At 36.4% G+C, this 21799-nt stretch overlaps 1 protein-coding gene across 2 annotated transcripts in view; it reads left to right on the top strand.

The window, feature by feature from the left end:
* LOC121740009 overlaps positions 1-21799 on the top strand; it is a 66914-nt gene that overhangs the window by 15699 nt on the left and 29416 nt on the right. For both annotated transcript variants that reach the window (XM_042132678.1, XM_042132677.1), the window contains exon 2: positions 11104-11245. In XM_042132678.1, the coding sequence (XP_041988612.1) occupies positions 11104-11245 (142 nt within the window). The remainder of the gene's footprint in view (positions 1-11103; positions 11246-21799) is intronic.

Genomic DNA, 21799 nt, shown 5'->3' with positions numbered 1-21799 from the left:
CTTTTACATTTTTATTGCTGATTGTCAAGTTATTAATAATTATTTAGTCCTAATAGATGTTGGCATACATTATACCTGTAATTAAATGTTTGTGCCTAGTTTTTACTTGAAATTGCCTTTTGTCAGCCTTGCTACGATATGAAGCCGAATGTTCTTTGCAATTTAAGGTAACTTTTCTGTCATCTAACTTAGTGAAAAATCTTACATTACACTACACCTCAAAGCTTTTTGTAGTCATTAGTTCTAGTCACAATAGACAAAATCCATGTCAGATTACCATACAATTGATCAGACCAGACCATAATATTATGGCAAATGCGGAAGGTTGCTTTTAATGAATTTGGAACATTAACCCCATGGTTGGCATGCTGTTACAAACAAGAAATTGTCTCTGGCGCTGGTGCTGGTAAAAACTCTGCTTGTTATATTTCATCTCGATTCACTAAAATCACGTGTTTTAATAATTCCGCAGTGAGTATGACATCCACAGCCAGCTAAAGAAAGCCACCATTCGTCCTATTATGTGTTACCAACATCAGTCTCTCAACCAATGAAAAGCAATCTGCCGCATTTGCCAGACCGCAATACAAAAATATGGATTCAGATTATACTTGATGGAAACTCCTCGGCATGGTTTTGTCAGTTTCAAGGGGCTGGTTGCTTTCCTGGAACCTTTTACTGATTGCATAGTCTTAATAGTGTCGCTTTTGTTATGTTGTGAATATTACAAATAATGACAAAAAACATAACGACAAACAAAAACCTTTAAGGGTTTTTAGTAAGTTAGACGACTGAAAATAATGACTTTAAATTGCAAAGAAGACTGGGCGTCATACCGCAGCAGAGCACAAAAAATATTTTTAGTAAAATAATGCCAAACATCGATCAGTAAGTATAAGTTATTACTATTAATTTGACAATCAGCAATAAAAATATCTCATTCAAATGAAAATTTCAGTTTATAAAACGAAATAAAGATTTGTTGACTTATTATTGATTTTTATGACTGTAGATACCTGTGATTGCTTAAGAAACGGTGAAATTCGGAAAAGTGTTTTAATAATATGTTTTTTTTAATACCAAAAAATAAGCTATCATTGTTCCATACACTGTCATCAAAAATTCCTGACAGATTTTTAGATATTCCAAAAATACAAATATCCCGAATACTTTGTTGATGGGTATATGTTATCAGCAATTACGGTCCATACAAGTTTCAACGTTTTGTCACTAACTAGTGGCTGACTTGCCCATCATCAAAAGTCTATGACTTTTGATGATGGGCAAGTCAGCCACTAGTTGAATTTAGCAGACTTAGAAGTTAGAACCCTTTGAAGCTGTCCATACTTTATTTTGTAAGCCTTTGATCACATAATAAACAAAACTGTGGTCAATCACTGAATGTTGATTGAAAACTATAAAATAAGTTTAGCAAGACTTGGCTTCTATGAAATTTGAAAACTTTTTGCGAAGGATAGAATTGTTTGAAGAGACTAGGATTATTTGAAGAGACTTGGCTTTTTTTACATTTAATAGTTTTGGTAGGATTTATAAAATATTATTAATAAATATTTTTATGACAATTAGTCTTTAATGCTCTTAAAATGAAACTTTTACTTTAAAATATTATATTTTGTTTAATTATGACCAATATAAATAATTAAACCTTGTTCATACATTTCAACTGTCCCGCTCTAATTTTATGAAAAATATAGCCGTCTCACTCACACTTATGAAAAGGTGAAAAGCGTGGCCAACTAGATGTGTGACGTCATCCGCGACCAACTCGATTATATGAAAATTCCAGAAGAAAACAAAAGAACGCGTGGAACACGAATCGAACACGCAAGACGCTTCATAATATGACAATTATTATTCGATATCAATATTCGAACTAGACGACACGTATTTTTTCACTAATTGTAAAATTCGACAATAAACGTATACGGCTGTAATCTGTAGCATTTTTATTTGAGAAAACACTTAACAAGCTTTGGACCTTCTTCGGCTGATAATCGAAACCTATGAACCAGCGTCAGATATTCGGAAAATAAGAAAATTCGTCATACTTATACCAGAAAATCGTAAGAAGCAGTGGTCAGGTCAGGCTATCCTTTTCCTTTCATATTCGATAATTTCCCAATATTTCCCCATTTTCAATTCGATTATGTGTTAATAAAGTGTAAATATTAGTTATACGTACAATATTCGCTTAGTTAATTAATTTTATATACGAGGTATAAACGTTATAGGCGAGGTTTCACTTCTGTTTTGCAATCTTGCGGGTTCTCGACGTCCTCAAATTCTCCCAGGTATAATAATTGTAGGCCTGAACATTTGTCTTAAACAAAAGTGATGGCAACCCCAATTTGCGGCTATCGTGCAACTGGCAACCATGGATATTCATGCACAAATTGCATAAAACTTTAATTTTGTATCAAAATTATTAAAAAAATCGATGCTTCAATTTTGATGATGAACTATGTCTGTTTACGGGCTGGCAACCCTAGGTTGCGGCCGATTTAGAGGTGGCAACCATTTATACCTTATTTTGTCTCGTCATTTTCTTTCAAATGATGTAAAATTTACTGAAAAAAAAATCAAACAAATTATGCATTTATCTCATGAACATTAAACTTAATTAGAGGTACTTGCGGCTACTTTTGACAAGGCAACCCAACATTAATCCATTCTATACGTTCTAAAGATTATTTTAAAATAAATTTGATCGAAAAAAACGATTCCTGCAGGATTTTACGGTCGGATCCAATACTATTAGGTGACCTTGAGCGGTACTAGGCTGACGTTACATGACAGATCAAAAGGAACCAAATTTAAAACGGTAATAGTATGGGAGTTACGATTCCTTAGTTTTTATTATTCGTAGGGAGCGATAAAGAAAACGTTCGCGCTTGATCAACTTAGGACTAGCGCCCAATTGAGGCACGATTTGGAATAGATGTTACGAAATAGTTACTGCAAACTGCAATACAAAACAATAAATATACGCTCACTTTAATAATTTTAGTATTTTTCTTTCTGGAATACTAAGAACGAAATACAACTTTTACCCATATTACATGGTGCAGGTTTACCATGAAACTTCTATTAATTATGGTGATCCTAAAGTCACAGGAATTAATGCTTCAACTCACAAGCGGCCACATGTGGCCGTGATAACAATAGATAAGCTATAATAATTGTGTCTGGTTTTTCCACGATCGAGGTAGGTCTTGTCAGAGTTAAATAACACTGAAATCACTGAAGTTGGTGCAACCCGTGCAAGATACTGTCAGCTTCTAGGAATTCGATAACTGAACATGGCCCGAGACAAAGTCTTGACAGACAGATAACTGAAGTGATCTTATAAGGGTTCCGCTTCTTCCTTTTGTGATACGAAATTCTTAATACGTTTAAATATGAAAAAAAAGAAAGAACCTACATAACTTACACAACATTATACTACCTACTACAAACCTACTTAACATTATACGTGGGAGAGCCATGCTTCAGCACGAATGGGCCGGCTCGACCGGAGAAATACCACGTTCTCACAGAAAACCGGCGTGAAACAGCGCTAGCGCTGTGTTTCGCCGAGTGAGTGAGTTTACCGGAGGCCCAATCCCCTGCCCTATTCCCTTCCCTACCCTCCCCTAATTCCTTCCCATCCCTACCCTATTACCCTATTCCCTCTTAAGAGGCCGGCAACGCGCCTGCAGCTCTTCTGATGCTGCGAGTGTCCATGGGCGACGTAAGTTGCTTTCCATCAGGTGACCCGTTTGCTCGTTTGCCCCCTTATTTCATTAAAAAAAAACTACACACACATAATCTTAACAGATATTAACATATTCTTTCTAAATTGTTTCCAAAATTCTAAATCGTGACCATTGTCTATCGCTGCCTTGTTTTTATTAGCATTTCTCTATCTGTGAAAACTTTTAATTTGCCTTCTTGTATTATATTTAGATTCTATATGAATGTTAGCTGTAAGTTTTCCAAAAATTTATAAAATAAAATAAAATATTCTCCCTGATGTGGTGGCGCGACCAATACAAGAATATAATATAATACGTCAGACGTTTCTATGTATTGTAAATTGTTTAAATATTTAATTATATTAATAATAATTGTATATATTATATTATGCAATACCGCCTGCAGTCGTGTTTGGAAATGTGCATAAAATGAGTTAAACGAAGAGAGAGATCTAGATAATTTATTATATCTTCCTATAAATTACTTATAATAATAAGTCTTATAACTTACAACACTATGGGGTGTTGTAAGTTATAACACCCCATAATGCTATGCTTATGTTGCTCTATAGCAGGGGTTCCCAAACTGTGCGCCGCGGCGCGGCGCCCTGCAGCTGCGCCGTGGAAAGGCAAGAGGGGCGCCGTGAGTCGATCCTTCATTATTATCCATAACCACAAATACTTATTATAAAATTAAATTATAATGTTATGAATTATACAAAGCAAGCAGATTTTTAAATATTTGTTTAATATTATTTACTTGCTTAACCTAACTATACCTAATCATTAAACGTTTATGTATCTTTTTGTAATAGCTAGGTAGAGAAGGGCGCACGCCGTGACAAAATATTGTAAGTGCGCCGCAGGCTGAGAAAGATTGGGAAACCCTGCTCTATAGTCTATCATATATAACTTCTGCGCTCCACTACGATCGCTACCCTGAAATCCGGATCGTAGAAAGATTAAAGTTTAGTTTTTATTAGAGGCCTGATTGAATCCCCAGTGGCTGGAGTTACAAACGTGTACGGCGAAACCCGCTCTATCGGCCGTAACTTTAATTCGGTCGGCCAATGAAATGACTGCCGGCTATCTGTTCTTTTTAGGGTTCCGTACCCAAAGGGTAAAAACGGGACCCTATTAATGAGACTTCGATGTCTGCCCGTCTGTCTTCAGGCTCTAATTCAAGAACCGCTATAGCTAGAATTCTGGAATTTTCACAGATTGTGTATACCTGTTGCCGCTATAACAACAAATACTAAAAACAAAATAAAATAAATATTTAAGGGGGCTTCCATACAACAAACGTGATTTTTTCGGATTTTTTTGCTCTATATCAATAATGGCAACAGGTAGGTACTTGAATTTTTCTCAAAGTCCTTAATTATATGTGTACTTTGATATTTAATAATAATATTAAAATAAAATAAAAAATTAAGGTGGGCTCCCATACAAAAAACAATTTTTGGCCTAATTTTTCTCTATAATGGTACGGAACCCTACGTGCGCGAGTCCGACTCGCAGTTGGCCCTCGATTTTTCCCTTCGCGATGCCCGGTCCATGAACCTCGAAAGGAAACCGTCGTGTAGAGTCATTTCCGATCTCTGTGGTGCTTGGTCAGCTGAGTTTCTGAAATAACAAACTCCTGGGTATTATTTTGCGACGCATTCAAGCGATGTATGGATTTATTGGATTTTATACATTATGTAAAAGCATTTTAACCTTAGGGCAAGTTATCTAAATGAAAAATTTATGTAGAGTATTGGGTTTTTCTACTACGAATCTAGTGAACAAAGTAAGATTTATATCGACTACACTCCCTTCTACCTATATAATTTTGGGTGTGACCTAGTTGGCTTGCTGCCCTTATCGATACTGTGTATTATTTTCGTAAATACGGCACCTATTTTAGACTTTGTATAGAATGTGGTGCATCATGCATGGTGTGGTGTGGGTAAACAAATGACTGATAGATACAGAATTGCTTATCTATACTAATAATATTAATGCAAAAGTGTGTATGTCTGTTAACTGTTACCTCTTTATGATTGAAGAGAATATGCAGAAAAACTGAACCAAATGAGACTGAAGCTGGAATGCATTAGTAGTACCAACAGAATTCCCACTTGCGAAACCCGTTTAAAGAAATAACGACTCATGTTTCGATACTATTAAGTTCAAATTCCGACCGCGCTAGGTGCCTACAATTATATTCACCTACATGTCCGCTCTCTTTCTATCGCATAACTCGTACCTTTTCTGACGAATTCAAGGTTTTCGCCTATTGGAAAACAAAATATTCTTTTTTAATTACTATTGGTACGAATAGCAAACGTTTTTATACTTTATATAAAATTTTAGTAAACCCAACCTATATTAATTTATAGTAGTTTTATATATTCGAAATTTTAAATAGTGCAGGAAACTTTTACAATTTAAACATAGTAACTTGTTATTTCTGTGTAGTTTGTGTGTTTCTTTGTATGAAATTGGTTTATTTGATATGTTTGTATAGTTTTTATCTACTTTTTGTATTTAAATACCTTATTCAAATACATATTTCATTGGCTTTTCTTAATTGTTATTTTTATAAGATTTATAATGATTTTGTCACAGTGGTTAAATCAGTATGAATTAAATTCCTCTATGATCAGTAAACAGCAATGATGAAAAACTCAAAGCAGATATGTTACTACCGCGCGCGTTGTGAAGATTCAAATACGGCCCAATTGGGCCGTCTGTTGTTTAGTCTACATCGAGCGCAGTCACGAACGTGCTGCGTCTTGTGATCTTCTCTTACCTAAATAAATTGAAAACGACGTCGTGCGTGTATCGAAAATGTACCAATTATGACTCTAAAGTAAACACATGGAGACGCTTACCACATGTCTTGATTGCAATAAATACCTCGATTATTTACATTTTCAATTATTTTTTGGAACAATCTGGAAAAAAATCGAATTTTCGTCATAGCTCAGGCGAAGAAAGAGACAGCGATACGATTGGACGTTTAAAAATAGAACTGTCCTTTTTATGTAAATGGTTTTTCGTATCTTTTGTTTCACTTATCTGTCAAATTTGTCAATGTTTGCAATTTTGAATTTGAAAATTGTTCGGAAGAGATTTAAGCCGGAAAATAGTATGGACGTAACGTATCTATAAGTATAATATCATTGGTAAACAGTAGATAGGAGAAAAATCTTGCGCGTGCGTCACCGCTCGCTTGTGAGTCCCTACTGATTTGCCACCCGCTGGTGGTACTTACAGTTCGATGCCTATTCTCGCGAGTGGGACAGGCCATGCGAAGTTCCCGTGACATTCATAATAATATTGTGATACGTACAACCTAGCTACCGTACAACCAAACAAAATAAATCTTTGCAAAACTATACTCTCTAATTCGATACTTTCTTTTTACTTCTCGGTATGAAATGAAACATTTTCTGGAATAGCTTGAACGTAGTGAAGGCTGTTTCCCATCTATAATGGTCCATTGCACGTACGAAATGCGCACACGTGACCTCCACTGAACTGTGATGACTGATGGCTAACTGAACATTAACAGTTACGTTAACAGTTGAAAATATATTTACATTATAAAAAGAATTCTTTAAAGATTTCCCTGGCGACTTGAATAATTACCTTTAGATGCCAAACACCAAAAATACTTTAAAGTTTAACCCATCAAGCCCCATAAGCTCACCGGTGAGCGAGACACATTAGAATAAAAATAGATTTCCAAGAATCTAAGATCGAAGGATTAAATTACTAGGACGATACTCATAAAATACTGTAAGCGTAAAAATAGCGACTAAAATACAAACACTGTTTGTAATAAAATCTTAATTTTCCACCGTACACAAAGTGAGGGTAAGGCGTGCCGCGTAAACGTGACAGGGGAGGATACGGTGTCCTTATTCTGGGCTGTCTCAGGCCTCAGCCCTCAGGTAGAGACTCGTTCGCAGATTTTTAATACATGTGTAAAATAAATACCTAGGTCTACTTCTAAATTTTACATAGGTACGTAATTTTTACGCCATACGCCCACTATTATTGGTGGTTTTATTCATAGCAAGAACCGAAAATTTTCGTTCGACACTTTGATCTTACGAGAAACGCATTTAAATATCACGTAATGTTTACATTTCACGTTTCACTATCTTCGTTGATAACAAGCTCGGATCCATCATTCATTCATAAAATTTAAACATACGATGCTAAGCTGACCCGTTATTATCTATACATATAATGTATAATATAATATTATATTATAATGTTATAATTATAATTATAATGATATAATAAAATCGTAGAGGTGAAATTTTTGTACATAGTAAAATAAACTTGAAAAAAACGAGTCAGGGGCATGTAAGAAGTGTAGTAGAACACATCTCGACTGTTTTTAATTTTTTTGTTTCTCTGTCTGTTTGTCTGTTTGTCTGTTTGTACAGGCTAATGTCTGAATCCGCTGAACCGATTTCAATGAAGTTTGGCATGGTGATACCTTACATCCCTGGTCAACATGTTACATACTTTTTTTTAACCGACTTCAAAAAAGGAGGAGTTTATGTTTACTATGCTGTTCGTAGTCCGATTGTAAAAATTATTTTTGTCGTATAGGTTACAAAGCCGAATTTTATACCATGTTTACAAAAACGGTGACTTTATAATGATCCTCGAAGTAGGTATCAAGGGAACTGCCTTAAAATTTATATGGAAACACATTACAGTAACTTTGACTTTTTGATGTGATATGAACATAATATGCTACCAAAAACTAAGATATTCCACCAAGGTATATTCCAGGTAGGGCTTTCGAAGGTGCTGAACGGAACTCTTAACTCCTTATAGATATTTTATACAGTAAGCTTTCAGTTGTTCAAAATACTGGAAGCACATGCTACTATGTCACTTCTATTATTCATCATGATCACCAACGTCATTACTTAAGGGCTCTAATTTGTATTTGATATCCTAAGGTAGTATGCTTGAACAAACCGTTCATCATATTCTCTGGGAGTATTGTCTCTGGCAAGACGAAAGAACTACAATGCTGGACAGCATGTAGTTTTTTGCGGACGAATAATAATTCAAGACTTACAAGTCAACCATAATAAAATAACGCTTGAAGTTTTTTGCAAAGAGTAAGAGGTAGGTTAAAAATGATAGATATCTACATTAAATATCCCGACTTCTGTCGGCTATCCTCTATCTCCGTCCCATGTTCCTATCCTCTGTCTCCTGTCCTGTGCCTCCTAAGAAAGGATATTTTACGTTAGAATATCATTTTTGTTTCTCTAATATATATTTAAGGGGGATATTAAATAATTAAGGGGGACTCCCATACAAAAAACACATTTTTTTCTATATTTGTTCTACGGTACGGAACCCTTCGTGCGCGAGTCCAACTCGCACTTTGACGATTATTTTTAATTTTACGCTTGCACAGTCTTGAAATAAAGTGAAGGCAGATCACCTGATCTCGATCGGTCACTGACTCCACCGGCTGCGGATATCAGCAACATCTTAAGAGCTTTTACAGGCGAACGTTGTGTCTACAGTCTAGCAGATTTTGTACAGACGAAGTTAGAAAGACAAGTTGAATATTTAGTACGAGCTTTTGCCCGCGGCTTCGCTCGCGTTAGGAAGTATTATTACATACAAACTTTCATCCCCTATTTGAACCCCTTGGGGTTGGAATTTATCAAAATCCTTTCTTAGCGGATGCCTACGTCATAACATCTACCTGCATGCCAAATTTCAGCCCGATCCGTCCAGTGGTTTGGGCTGTGCGTTGATAGATCACTATGTCAATCAGTCAGTCACCTTTGAGTTTTATATATATATAGATTTACCTACGAATAATAAAAACTAAGGAATCGTAACACCCATACTATTAGCGTTTAAATTTGGTTCGTTTTGATCTGTCATGTAACGTCAGCCTAGTACCGCTCAAGGTCACCTAAATATGCAAATGTATTGAAATGTGTACCTAAGGTACACATTTCAATACATATGCGAATTATTTACAACTGCGAATTTAGTGCTCTTCAAAATATGCCATAAATACGAATACTGCTACCTTCACGTGAAGCTAGCAGTGTACAAAACCAAAAACCTTAATAATGATTATCTGGCTCCTTGATAAGTACTTTACTAATAAGTGATCGGCGATATACGTTGGAAAAATTAAAAAAATGCATTTTTTTTTATACCGTATACTGCTCACTTCACGGTACCAGCAAGATGCTTCTCTTGATTTGAGTACTTTGACGAATTCCGCCGTGAGCAGTATACGGTATAAAAAGTAAAAAAAAATGCATATTTTCTTTTGTATTCTCCGTCTACTGTATAAAATGCAGTATACGGTATAAAAAAATAAAAAATGCATATTTAATTTTTTTTCTCCACCTATCGCTAGCACTTAATGAGCACTTAATTCCTATGTATCGTTTATGAGTGTGGAATTCGTCAAAGTACTCAAATCGAGAGGAGCATCTTGCTGGTACCGTGAAGTGAGCAGTATTATATTATGGTATAAAAAATAAAAAATGTATTAAAAAAAAAAACACGTTTATCGCCAGCACTTAATGAGCACTTATTAGTTAAGTACTTATCAAGGAGCCAGATAATCATTATTAAGATTTTTGGTTTTGTACACTGCTAGCTTCACGTGAAGGTAGCAGTATTCCTATTTATGGCAAATTTTGAAGAGCACTAAATTAGCAGTTTGTGCACTGAAAGAGCACTTAATGAGCACTTATTAGCTAAGTATTTATTACAAAGCTATATCATCATTTTAAAGGTTTTTGGCTATGTAAACTGCTAGCTTCACGTGAAAGTAGCAATATTAGCATTTTTTCCTAATTTTGAGGATCACTAAATTCGCGGTTTTTGCACCAAAATAGCACTCAATTAGCACCTAATTAATAACGCAATCCCGAGTTATTTTGCTAACTTTGTCATGCTAGCTTCACATTCGTCATTAGTCTGATTACTGATACGTCATGAACTCGTGCGTTAGTAAATATTATATTGTAACTTAAATAAATGAACCGAAGTTTACTTTGGTAACTTTGTCACAAGCAATCCAAATAATAATGAACTTGTCGTTCGACGAGTTTCAAAAACAGTTTGTGGCCAGTTGATACTTGATATCGATAAAATATGAATGTGCTGACGTCACCGAGGTGAGCGTCGCACGATTACGATAAAGTGTTAAGTGACGTAACCCTGCGGATTACATTGTATAATATTAGGCCCGTGGGAAGGCGCGCGCGGCGCGACTCTCCGGCCTCCGCCGTTTGTACTCGGAAGTCGGAACCTCACCCTATCCGTTTGTTGTCCACAGGAGCACCACCTCCAGAGGGCGATATCAGGCACGGGGCTCATTATACCGACGCCGGAGGTATGTCAGGTCACCGACGTCGACTTCTACGAAAGATGCTACCCGCCCGACTACAAAATGCCCAAACAGCACATACATATGCAACGTGAGTAATCCTGATGCAGGCTGTAGAGGTATTACTTAGTGCAGGGGTTCCCAAACTGTGCGCCGCGGCACCCTGGTGCACCGTGGAAAAGCACCGCCGTGACTCATGAGTCGATCCTCCATCATTATCCATAACCACAAAAATTATAAAATAAAATAATAATATTATGAATTATACAAAGAAGGCAGATGATTAAATATTGGTTTATTATTATTTACTTGCTTAACCTAACTATAATCATTGAAGGTGTTTATTTATGTATCTTTTTGTAATAGCTAGGTAGAAGGGCGCCATGACAAAATAATATTAACTTGTAAGTGCACCGCAGGCTGAAAAAGATTGGGAACCCCTGACTTAGTGGGTATCGCAACCAAATTGGGATGATACCCTACATACCAAAAGAAAAATTTTGAAAATCGGTTAACAAAAGGCGGAGTAATCGTTGAACATAAGAAAACGAACATAACACCTCCCCCATTTTTAAAGTCGGTTAAAATTGTAGCCTATGTGTTATTCTGATGTATAAGCTATATTATTGTAAAGTTTCATTAAAATCCGTTCAGTAGTTTTTGCGTGAAAGAGTAACAAACATCCATACATCCACACATCCATACATCCAAACAAACTTTCGCCTTTATAATATTAGTACAGTATACATGTATATTGTATGTACATAGTTGCACATTATCACATATTGTATGTATCACATATGTATGTATGTGATAATGTGCCACTAATCACTATGTATCTTGTGGATTCGTATGAAATGTAAATCTAAGTTTAAACCTAATATTAAGGTACATTATTATAATAATATGTACATAGATAATTCGAAAACTAAGTACTAAAGTATCAGACGTAGCGTGGGCCCACCGTGGGCCTAGGGACGAGTCTAGAAGTCTAGAGTCTAGACATTAAATCCAAATTATTAGAGTTCAAATACCTCCGCGTAAGTCTGTCATCCTCATTTAGCTTGATGAACACGGAGTGGACTAATAATAAGCCCGAGCTACCGAGGAAGTAGATACTTGCCATATGCCGCGGCCCAGCTGTCTTGGGCCCCGTATGACGACTGCGTACGTTGCAACTATAGTTGCAAAACTTCTGAATAATTCCGAATAATTCCGGAATACTTCTGGGAAAGTTTCTTTAAATTTGAATTATTCAAAATGAACTTAATAAAAAAAATAAGTAATATGAATTTTTATTTATGCTGAAAAATCGTATTTTGCATCAATCATCGATCGCCGCCGCGCATAGAGCGTCGCCCGCCGGCCACTATCACCGCTTCGCACTCGCCGACTGCCACGGCGAAATATTCGACGGAAACATTCGATTGCGGGGTACGAATCTCTTTCTTTCGGAATTCTCCGGGGAGCATCTCCCTTCCGCACCGCCGTCGCCCGCTCGTACGGGCGAGCGAGTCGTGTGAGCGGGCGACGGCGGCGCGGAAGGGAGATGCTCCCCGGAGAAGTTTTCCCTCACCCCGCGGAAAGATTCGTACCCCGCAATCGAATGTTTCCGTCGAATATTTCGCCGGAATAATTCAATGGAAATATACGTGTTTGTTTGTGGTTTGTGGTGGTTGAGTGAATTATTTGTTCAGTGGCACATTACGTTCTTAAGTAAAATATAAATTGTTTATCTATACCTACTTCTAGGTTTAATATTATAAATGCGAAAGTGCGTCTGTTTGCCTGTCTGTCTGTTACCTCTTCACGCTCGAACCGCTGAACCGATTTTGCTGAAAATTGACATGGAAATACTTTGAGTTCCGAGAAAGGACATAGGATAGTTTTTATCCCGGTTAAATGTACGGTTCCGGCGCGATAAACGAATTTTGGCGCAACGGAGTTGCGGGCGTCATCTAGTTTTATTATAAATTAGTAATGGCCAATGGGATCGAGGATCTATACTTACCTACTTATTACTTACTTATATCCATACTATCCATACTAATATATCATATTGTAAGTAAATCAGAATAAAAACCATAAAAAATAAACGAACTCACATGATTAGGTATTATCAAAGAAAAGTAACAAGCCGTTACCAGCCGCTATTTATCGCTAGTAATGATAATAAGCCAAAAAAGCCGTTTCTCGCCGCTTGGCTAATAATGCTAGTAACCGGCATCACATATTCTTAGATACACAACTAAAGATAAATAGTTTACAGCTTCCAAGCGCAATTTTCCTCGTTTTTTTTGACAGTTGAAATATTCCCAAAGTTCGGAATATTTCGGAATACTTCCGTAGTATTCGACGGGAATAATTCGGAATCTTTTCCGCCAGCATCTATAGTTGCAACTTACACAACGCCAACGTTCGATTCGTCATTCGTGTAACGCTCGCGCTATTGTAAACTTGCCGTCTGCAGAGTGTAGACAATAGAGATAAACATAATATGTACCAGCTACTGATAGAAATTATATAATTATGTTAAAATATTGCAGGAATTGTGTAGAGAAGCTCTAAGAAGTGAAATTTATCGAATCCTTTCAGAATACCTTATTGCATATAATTGCTCTCGGTATTCTTAGTTTTTCTATGAAATTGCCGAAAGACGTGCGGTCTACCATTATTTACTACTTATTTACAAAAGTCTATTAATGTCGATTGTCAACTAATAGTCATGTCATGATGATGTGGTAACTGGTAGGCCTCATGTAGACGCGACGTTCTAAAAGTGTTACCTTTGTTAACCTACTTAGAAATAAATATTTTTCATTTCATTTCATTTCCTTTCATTTCATGATGTTGAAATGAATCATCAATGTGCTATCTGCGACGCTAGCATGGCCACAGAATAGATAATAGTACAGCATGGCCACATTAGAAATGCGAAAGCATAGAACTGTGGAGATAAACTGAAGGTACCGTTCCGATCTTCTCGGATCTACACTCTATTGGCTATGTCATAACTCATAAATTAGGATTAGACTATCGCGGCGCGGATAGCCTTGTTAAAGATCGGAACGGTACCTTCAGTTTATCTCCACAGAGTTTCTATACTTTTGCATTTCCACTGTGGCCATGCTAGGGTTGCTGGTAGTTAAGTATTTTTATATATTTCTCAGTCTACACTCAACATACCGAGCGACTGAAGCGATCGTATGTGAAGAATTCCAACTAGTAAGCCCTAGCTACTGAGCTAGTTTTATGACTCGTCACTCGACGGACTTTTGTTGTAAAAACAATATAGGAAGTGAACGTATAGTAGTACCTACTGGCTACTGATTGTATGGGTGTAACAAGACTCTAATAACAAGTAACTACACAACACAAGAACAGTCAGCAAAAGTTCCGGTAGGTCAAATTACAAAACAACAGTACGAAGAGTCTTCTTAAGTCTAAACAAAGGAATACCGAATACGGACCGAATCAAAGCTGCATTAAAAGTTGAGAATGGCGAAATATAGAGATAAGGGACTTAAAAATACGTGCGATAGCTCATTAGATTCGGGAACTTGCAAAAAAAAAAGGTGTTAACTGGTAGGCTCTTGAATTTTCCACAAAGTCCTTTATTATACGTGTAATTTTTAAATATCTTATATATAAAATTCTCGTGTCACAATGTTAGTTACCGTACTCCTCCGAAACGGCTTTACTGATTTTTACCAAATTTTATATGCATATTCAGTAGGTCTGAGAATCGGCTATTGGGTACTTTTTATATTGATTTAAAGTGCATTTGTTTAATAAATAATAGTTAATTATTACAACTCGAGACTGACAGCGACCATTGTTTGTGCGACGGGATAGTGATGGACGTTGCCATGGTGACATACTTCTTTAGTCACTTCAATAAAATAATTCGGGCGATATACTTTATATGGTAAAGAAACGTTTACCGGGACAGCTAGTTTAATTATAATATTAAAATAAAATAAAAATTTAAGGGGGGCTCCCATACAAAAACAATTTTTGGCATATTTTTGTTCTATTACGGTACGGAACCCTACGTGCGCGAGTCCGACTCGCACTTGACCGATTATTTACCTATTAGGGCCTGTTTCACCACTTCCTGATAAGTTCCGGATACGCTATCCACCACATAACTTGATAGAGATATATGAAGAATCTGTCAAAAAAGTTGTGGATAGCCTATCCGGCACTTTATCAGGAAGTGGTGAAACAGGCCCTTAACCTATTTAGTTAGAAACTTGGAACTGGGAACAGTATTCGACACAAACGAAAAATCTTTGTCGTACGGCCCGTAGGTCATACCGCGAAATCTTAAAAAGTTATGTGGTTGAAGGTTATAAGTTATAACTTATAACACTGCATAATATTTAATGAAAATTTTTAAAGCTAGAAGATTTTATGCGACTCTCGAGTTATATGAACAAACCGGCGCTTTTATTATGCGTATTTCAAAAGAAGGTTTTCTAACGTGTTCGGTTATTAGGCCATGGCTGTATAAACCATACAGCCTTGTTCATAATACCGATCGTCGACTGTCTTAACTCTTGACTCTTGTGTTATTATTCTGTCTACTCTGTTATTGTCGTCTCCTTGGTTACAAGTTACAACTTACAACTACTTTTATGGTAGGGATTCGAAGCAAAAGCGTTACATATAACATGACCGTAGAAAAATCCAAGAGAAATACTGATAGATTTAAGAGACAAAAATATGATAGACTAATAATTCTTTGTCTATCTATTATCTTTTCTATTTTCTGTTACATTGAGAAACCCTTTCTTTGGTGGCCAATGACCATGCTAAGCGTGTATTAAATGTATACGTATTCCTGCCTAACTTCTGTCCGTGCTTCTACGTTCAAAGTAAAGCGACATAAGTTTGTTTTGAATTTATTTCACTTTATTTCAGACTAATTTTGTCCAATTAAATTAAAGACTAATTTGTTTTAGTGGAGGCATGGAGGAAATCGATAAAGATCAAAGTGAGATACTGCGACTGAAATTAAATACGAAGACAACAGAGAAAAAATCAGTTACTAAGTATTTAGTTTTTTACAAATGACTCGTCTTTAGTTTATATATTATGTATTTATAACGGTCACGGTCCGCGTGTAGTGTGTACATCAGACGCGAAGTTCAGACGGACCACTCGTTTCAATAACTCGCGGGAAGCGAGCCAAGTTCATTACATTATTCACGAAATAAGAGATGATCTTTTACGTCAAGGACACATTTTTAATATTAACGAAATTCCTCGTCTGGATTTTTTTTGTTATAATACGAATTAAGGAACAATATAAGGAATAGTGGTAGTGACCGACCGAACTTTCGGTTTCGGCCAGTTTCGCCCAAAAAATCTAGTTTCGGCCTTAGTTTCGGTTGCGGCCAAAATATAGCCGAAACCGAAACTCATGCATCGAGCGAGGCCCTGGCTCAGTTCGCCACCATCTATTTAATCATGTTTTGAGATTATGTATTCCAGATTAGTCCCAAATCAAAAATTAGCACTTCGTTTTATTTTCATTAAATTGTCTTCACTTATTTTTATCGAAATTATATTATTGAATTTTATTTCTACGATAAAAGCAGGCTTATTTAATATATATAACTGTTGGCAAATTACGTGCTATTTTAACAATGTTTCCCAAACGAACAAACTATGATAAATTGATTATATTGTGTGTGAACTTTATTTACTTAAGAATTTTGTTTGACTGTGAGATTATAAGATATCTTAGGATGTATTTGTGAGATTTATCTAGTTAATCATCTCGCCTCACTCTTTTTTTTTTTGGACACGCAATCTCTTAGGACTTAGACCGTTCCTACCCTGCTAGAATCTTGTCTAGCCCACTTCCCCGTAAGCTTCACTCTTGCGGCCCTCAGTATATTTTTCAGGTTTAGTGGCAAAATGTCTTCTGGAGAAAAAAAATGTGACGTCAACTGCAAGTTTGCTTAGTCATTTCGTTTTGAACTTCGACCGCGGTCGTGTCCATGTCTCTTATAAAAATAATATACTGCAATTATTGATTTTGTTTTCAGTAGTACGTCGTTCAGTAGTATGTCTAAGGGAGGATTTCACCAATCGCACAACTTCGTTTTATTAAACTAAGTTCTCATTGAACAATGAACGCGTTTATATGGGGACAGAATCTCATTTTGTTTGAAAAATATTTTACATTCTTCATTTAATCCCGATTAATGAATCTAAGTTTACGTTATACGTTTGATTGATGATTTTTGTACGTTTTTATCATCTTTGAGCCTTGTCACGTTGTGTTAGTAACAAATAGCAAGAAAGATAAATAAGCTAACCAAACGCATATCTGTGAAAACTGTCAACTTAACAATTTTTCGCCTATGTTTTTCGATCTATCATACACTACACCGACAGGACATGTGTTTTATGAACTTAAAACTCGAATATTGGGCGTTCAGAAGATAAAAATCGGATTTGCTGTGAATGATACGAAACGCGTCTACTTGGAATTGTATAAAAAAACGGAATATAGTACAAAAAGTTATTCGAGTCTAAGAATAATAATATTTATGGTAAGAAATGTCGCTAAAAGTAAAAAATTCAATGTGGTACTTTTTCTTTAGTTTAAAAAAATGTAATTTATGTTAAAAATCAATAAATTTTAGTAAATAATCGTAATTTTGAATGTTTTACCAAGTTTTGGTTTCGGTTTCTGTTTCGGCCGAAACTAAGACTAAGGCCGAAAGTTCGGTTTCGGTTTCGGCTGCAAAATCAGTTTCGGTCGGACACTAAATAGTGGCGGTTAATATAACGTAATAGCTGAAAAAAATAGCGCGCTAGTTCTTCGCAACGAATAGCGCGCGCCATAAATGCCGCTACGTTATAAGTTATTAGTTATTACAGTACAAGTCACTTATTATTATAATGGTTGTTGAATGTGGAATTAGGTTATAATCGAAACCATGATACATAAGTTAATTTAAGTAAGTAATTAGATATTAGAGACAAACTGTATTTATATTGTAAAGGGAAGTAACGCGGCCTCCAATAGCAAACGACACGCACCTGTGATTGTCCATGCCCTCCACACGATCGTGATCGCCTGTGATTGTCCATGATGGTCCATCGTGTGGAGGCCGCTTATGGTATAACCAACAGTGTCTTATTCAAATAAAATTAGGTAGTAGGGTATAACCGACTCGCCTCGCCGCTGGTTTGGCGCGGCCCAATTGATAAATTACCTAGCACGTGTTCACTTTGATTTGTTTTAAATGTATTGTTTAAAGTTATGTACAGCTAATATTATATTTTGTTAGTGTGACTGTTAACAAATTGTAAATTTACAAAAAGGGTTACAAAGTTTTTCGTTCGCGTATTAATATTATGATGTGCATGTGACAGAACTTTGGGACCGACTATATTAAATAAATGTTATGTGAAATCAAAAATCTGATATTAGCGGTCCCCCGACACACCTTGACAACAATTATTATGGACTAAAACGTCTTACTTTACACTTAGGAATTATTTAAACTTAAAGGCAGTACTTAAATATTATTTCATTACTTTTTAAGGTTGTTTGGCAAGGGTATTTTTAAATTTCTTAATTATTTTTTATTTTATTGCTTCTTAAACTTGCGTTGGTTATAGTGCAGAATAATTCCTATCAACAGGATCATATCCCAATGAATACCATCTATAAATGTCCTCTTGAATAAGGCCGTCAATATGAGCCCAAACATGAAATGTCGCAAGAACCCGTACACGAGACCTGCTCTAAGTTGGTGAGGAGTTGGGTATCCTATTGATTACCAGGTGATGCTGCAGAATGCCGCGTCCTACTGTAACAAACGTGAAACGATGTTGTTAGAGCAGGACGCGGCATTCTCGTTCGATTGTTTGAGTCTCAAAGCGGTTTCGTGGTACGGCCCCAGAATGCAAAACATAAAACCCATCAAACGACTGCAAGTTGCTAATTCGGTCTATCACGAACCAGATAAACCATGATTTCCAGCAATGAGCAGGCTGATGATGATGAACTATAGCTAAGAACGTGCTATGAACACTCGATCATGTCAGCTTTCAAACAAAAAAAAACTAGATCAAAATCGGTCCACCCGTTTGGATGCTACGATGGCACAGACAGACACACACACAGACAGATACGTCAAACTTATGACACCCCTCTTTTTTGTCGGGGTTAAAAAACTATATAGCATAACGTTATTTATATTTTATCGTCAGGAATAATAGTATAGGACTTGATCGTTTCTCAGAATAATTCTGAGAATATAGCGGTGGCTCATAAAAATATTTATCGTTTAATTTGAAACCACCTTTTTTATTTTTTACGATTATATCTTTATTCATAAACGAGCAAACGGGTCACCTGATGGAAAGCAACTTCCGTCGCCCATGGATACTGGCAGCATCAGAAGAGCTGGAGGTGCTTTGCCGGCCTTTTAAGAGGGAATAGGGTAATAGGGGAGGGTAGGGATGGGAAGGGAAGGGAATAGAGGAGAGTAGGGAAGGAAATAGGGTAGCGGATTGTTCCTCCGGTAAACTCACTCACTCGGCAAAACACAGCGCAAGAGCTGTTTCACGCCGGTTTTCTATGAGAACGTGGTATTTCTCCGGTCGAGCCGGCCCATTCGTGCCGAAGCATGGCTCTCCCACGTAAAACATTTCCTCCTTTCCTCTTGTAAAGAGGAGATGTTTAAAATTCAGTGTCGCATTAAATTTATAACGAAATGAAAGACGTTTATGTACAATAAAAGTGAGCAATCTTCAGAGTACATAAAACTGTAATGGAGTCTCAATTTACTTATATTTTTTTTTCTCCTATATTAGAACATATTACCCGGGTCTCGCGTAATTTAGTTGTAAAATAAAAAGTGAAGCATTTCGTTTTTTAAATGCAAATTGTGCAGAACTTGTAATTTTTTACGTATCGTATATATATATATATATATACTTAATAGATTTTGCACCGAGGTATACCTGGTATACCGTGGTTCGGAAGGAGCTGAGAGAACTCCTGATTCTATATAGATAGAAGTTTGGGAGTTTCGGCGTTGTTTTAAGAACGGAAAGCATATGCTACTATGCAAATTACATTCATCTTTATCATCATCACTACCATTTTATGCTATACTGGAGCAATTTTTATGGCAATATATAGAGTAAACCAAGTGAAGGGAGTAGGGACATAAAAGCTATTTTTTATGGGAAAATGTACGGTTTCCGTAAAATTCCTAATTTACGCGGGCGAAGCCGCGCGGGACATTTAGTTTAGTATATAGTTTCGGGGGCGATAAATCGATCTAGCTAGGAATCATTTCTAGAAAATGTCATTTTCATCGGATACCGAGCAAAGCTCGGTCAAACAGCTAGTTATCACCTATCCGTGGCACTCACTTTGCACATTAATTAATCATTGAATGTTTGGGCGACAATAGAGATATACACAGACAATAGAGATATTCACGAGGTTTGTCTGTCTAACTTGACCCTCTTCTCAATCGTGAAAGGTAGACGACAGTTAAAAAATATTCATTGGAACTTGGGCTCTTAAATCTTGAAATCTTAAGTATAAAAAGTATTTTTTATGACGGCCTTTTTAAAGGAATTCGTGTACGAGTCCGATAGGCACTTGGGCAGCGGTTATGGGAATAGTAATTAATAATTATACATACCTACTCCTTAGTTGTAAAAAAGAGGGAGACTCGTAAGTACTTTATTAATGAACAATAGTAATGACTAATGAGTAATGACACGTTGAGTAGGTACTCCGTACTAGGTGTTAGGTATTGGGGTTACTGGTTAGGGGCAGTATGGTTTGCGGCTTGTGCGTGGAGGAAACATTTTAATATGTAGGTATATATTTACTCGATCGAAACACGGGAAATACCCTAATGAGTCACAACAACAGCATATTATTTTGTGTTTTACTGTGAGATAAGAGCCGGGCCGTATAATATTTTTTTTAGGGCCGCGCTACACCGGAATGGCAGCGGCGAGGCGAGCACTTTCTGTGTCATATTATGATTTTAAACTTTGTCTTCATTATTGTAATACATAGTATCGCTGGAAAAATAGCGGCCGCCAGCGGCCACGAGCGGCCACAGGCGGCCGTAGATTTTTCAAGCGATAATATGTATTACATGTATGAAGAGTTCATTATTTTTTGGGTTTCGTACCCTAAGGGTATAAACGGGACTGACACTTCTATGTCTGTCTGTCTGTCTGTCTCCAGGCTGTATCTTAAGAACTGCTATAGCTATTAGCTAGTTTATAGCGGAAGACTTCTGAACATTTCACAGATTGTGTATTTTTGTTGCCGCTTTAACAACAAATACTAAAAACAAAATTAAATTAATATTTAAGGGGGTTCCTTTACAACAAACATTTTTTTTGGTTTTTTTTTTGCTTATTATCAATTATAGAAACAGATAGGCACTTGATATTTTCAAAAATGCCTTAATTATATACTTACTACTGTAATATTAAAATAAAATAAAAATTTAGGGGCTCCCATACAAAAAACTTAAAACCCATTTTTTGGCCTATTTTTGCTCTATAACGGTACGGAACCCTTCGTGTGCGAGTCCGACTCGCACTTGGCCTTTTTTTTGCTCGTAATCAATAA

This window comes from Aricia agestis, chromosome 2 (genome assembly GCF_905147365.1).
Source record: "Aricia agestis chromosome 2, ilAriAges1.1, whole genome shotgun sequence".
In the NCBI taxonomy this organism is placed as follows: domain Eukaryota; kingdom Metazoa; phylum Arthropoda; class Insecta; order Lepidoptera; family Lycaenidae; genus Aricia; species Aricia agestis.
This window is presented reverse-complemented; position numbering and strand designations above follow the sequence as displayed.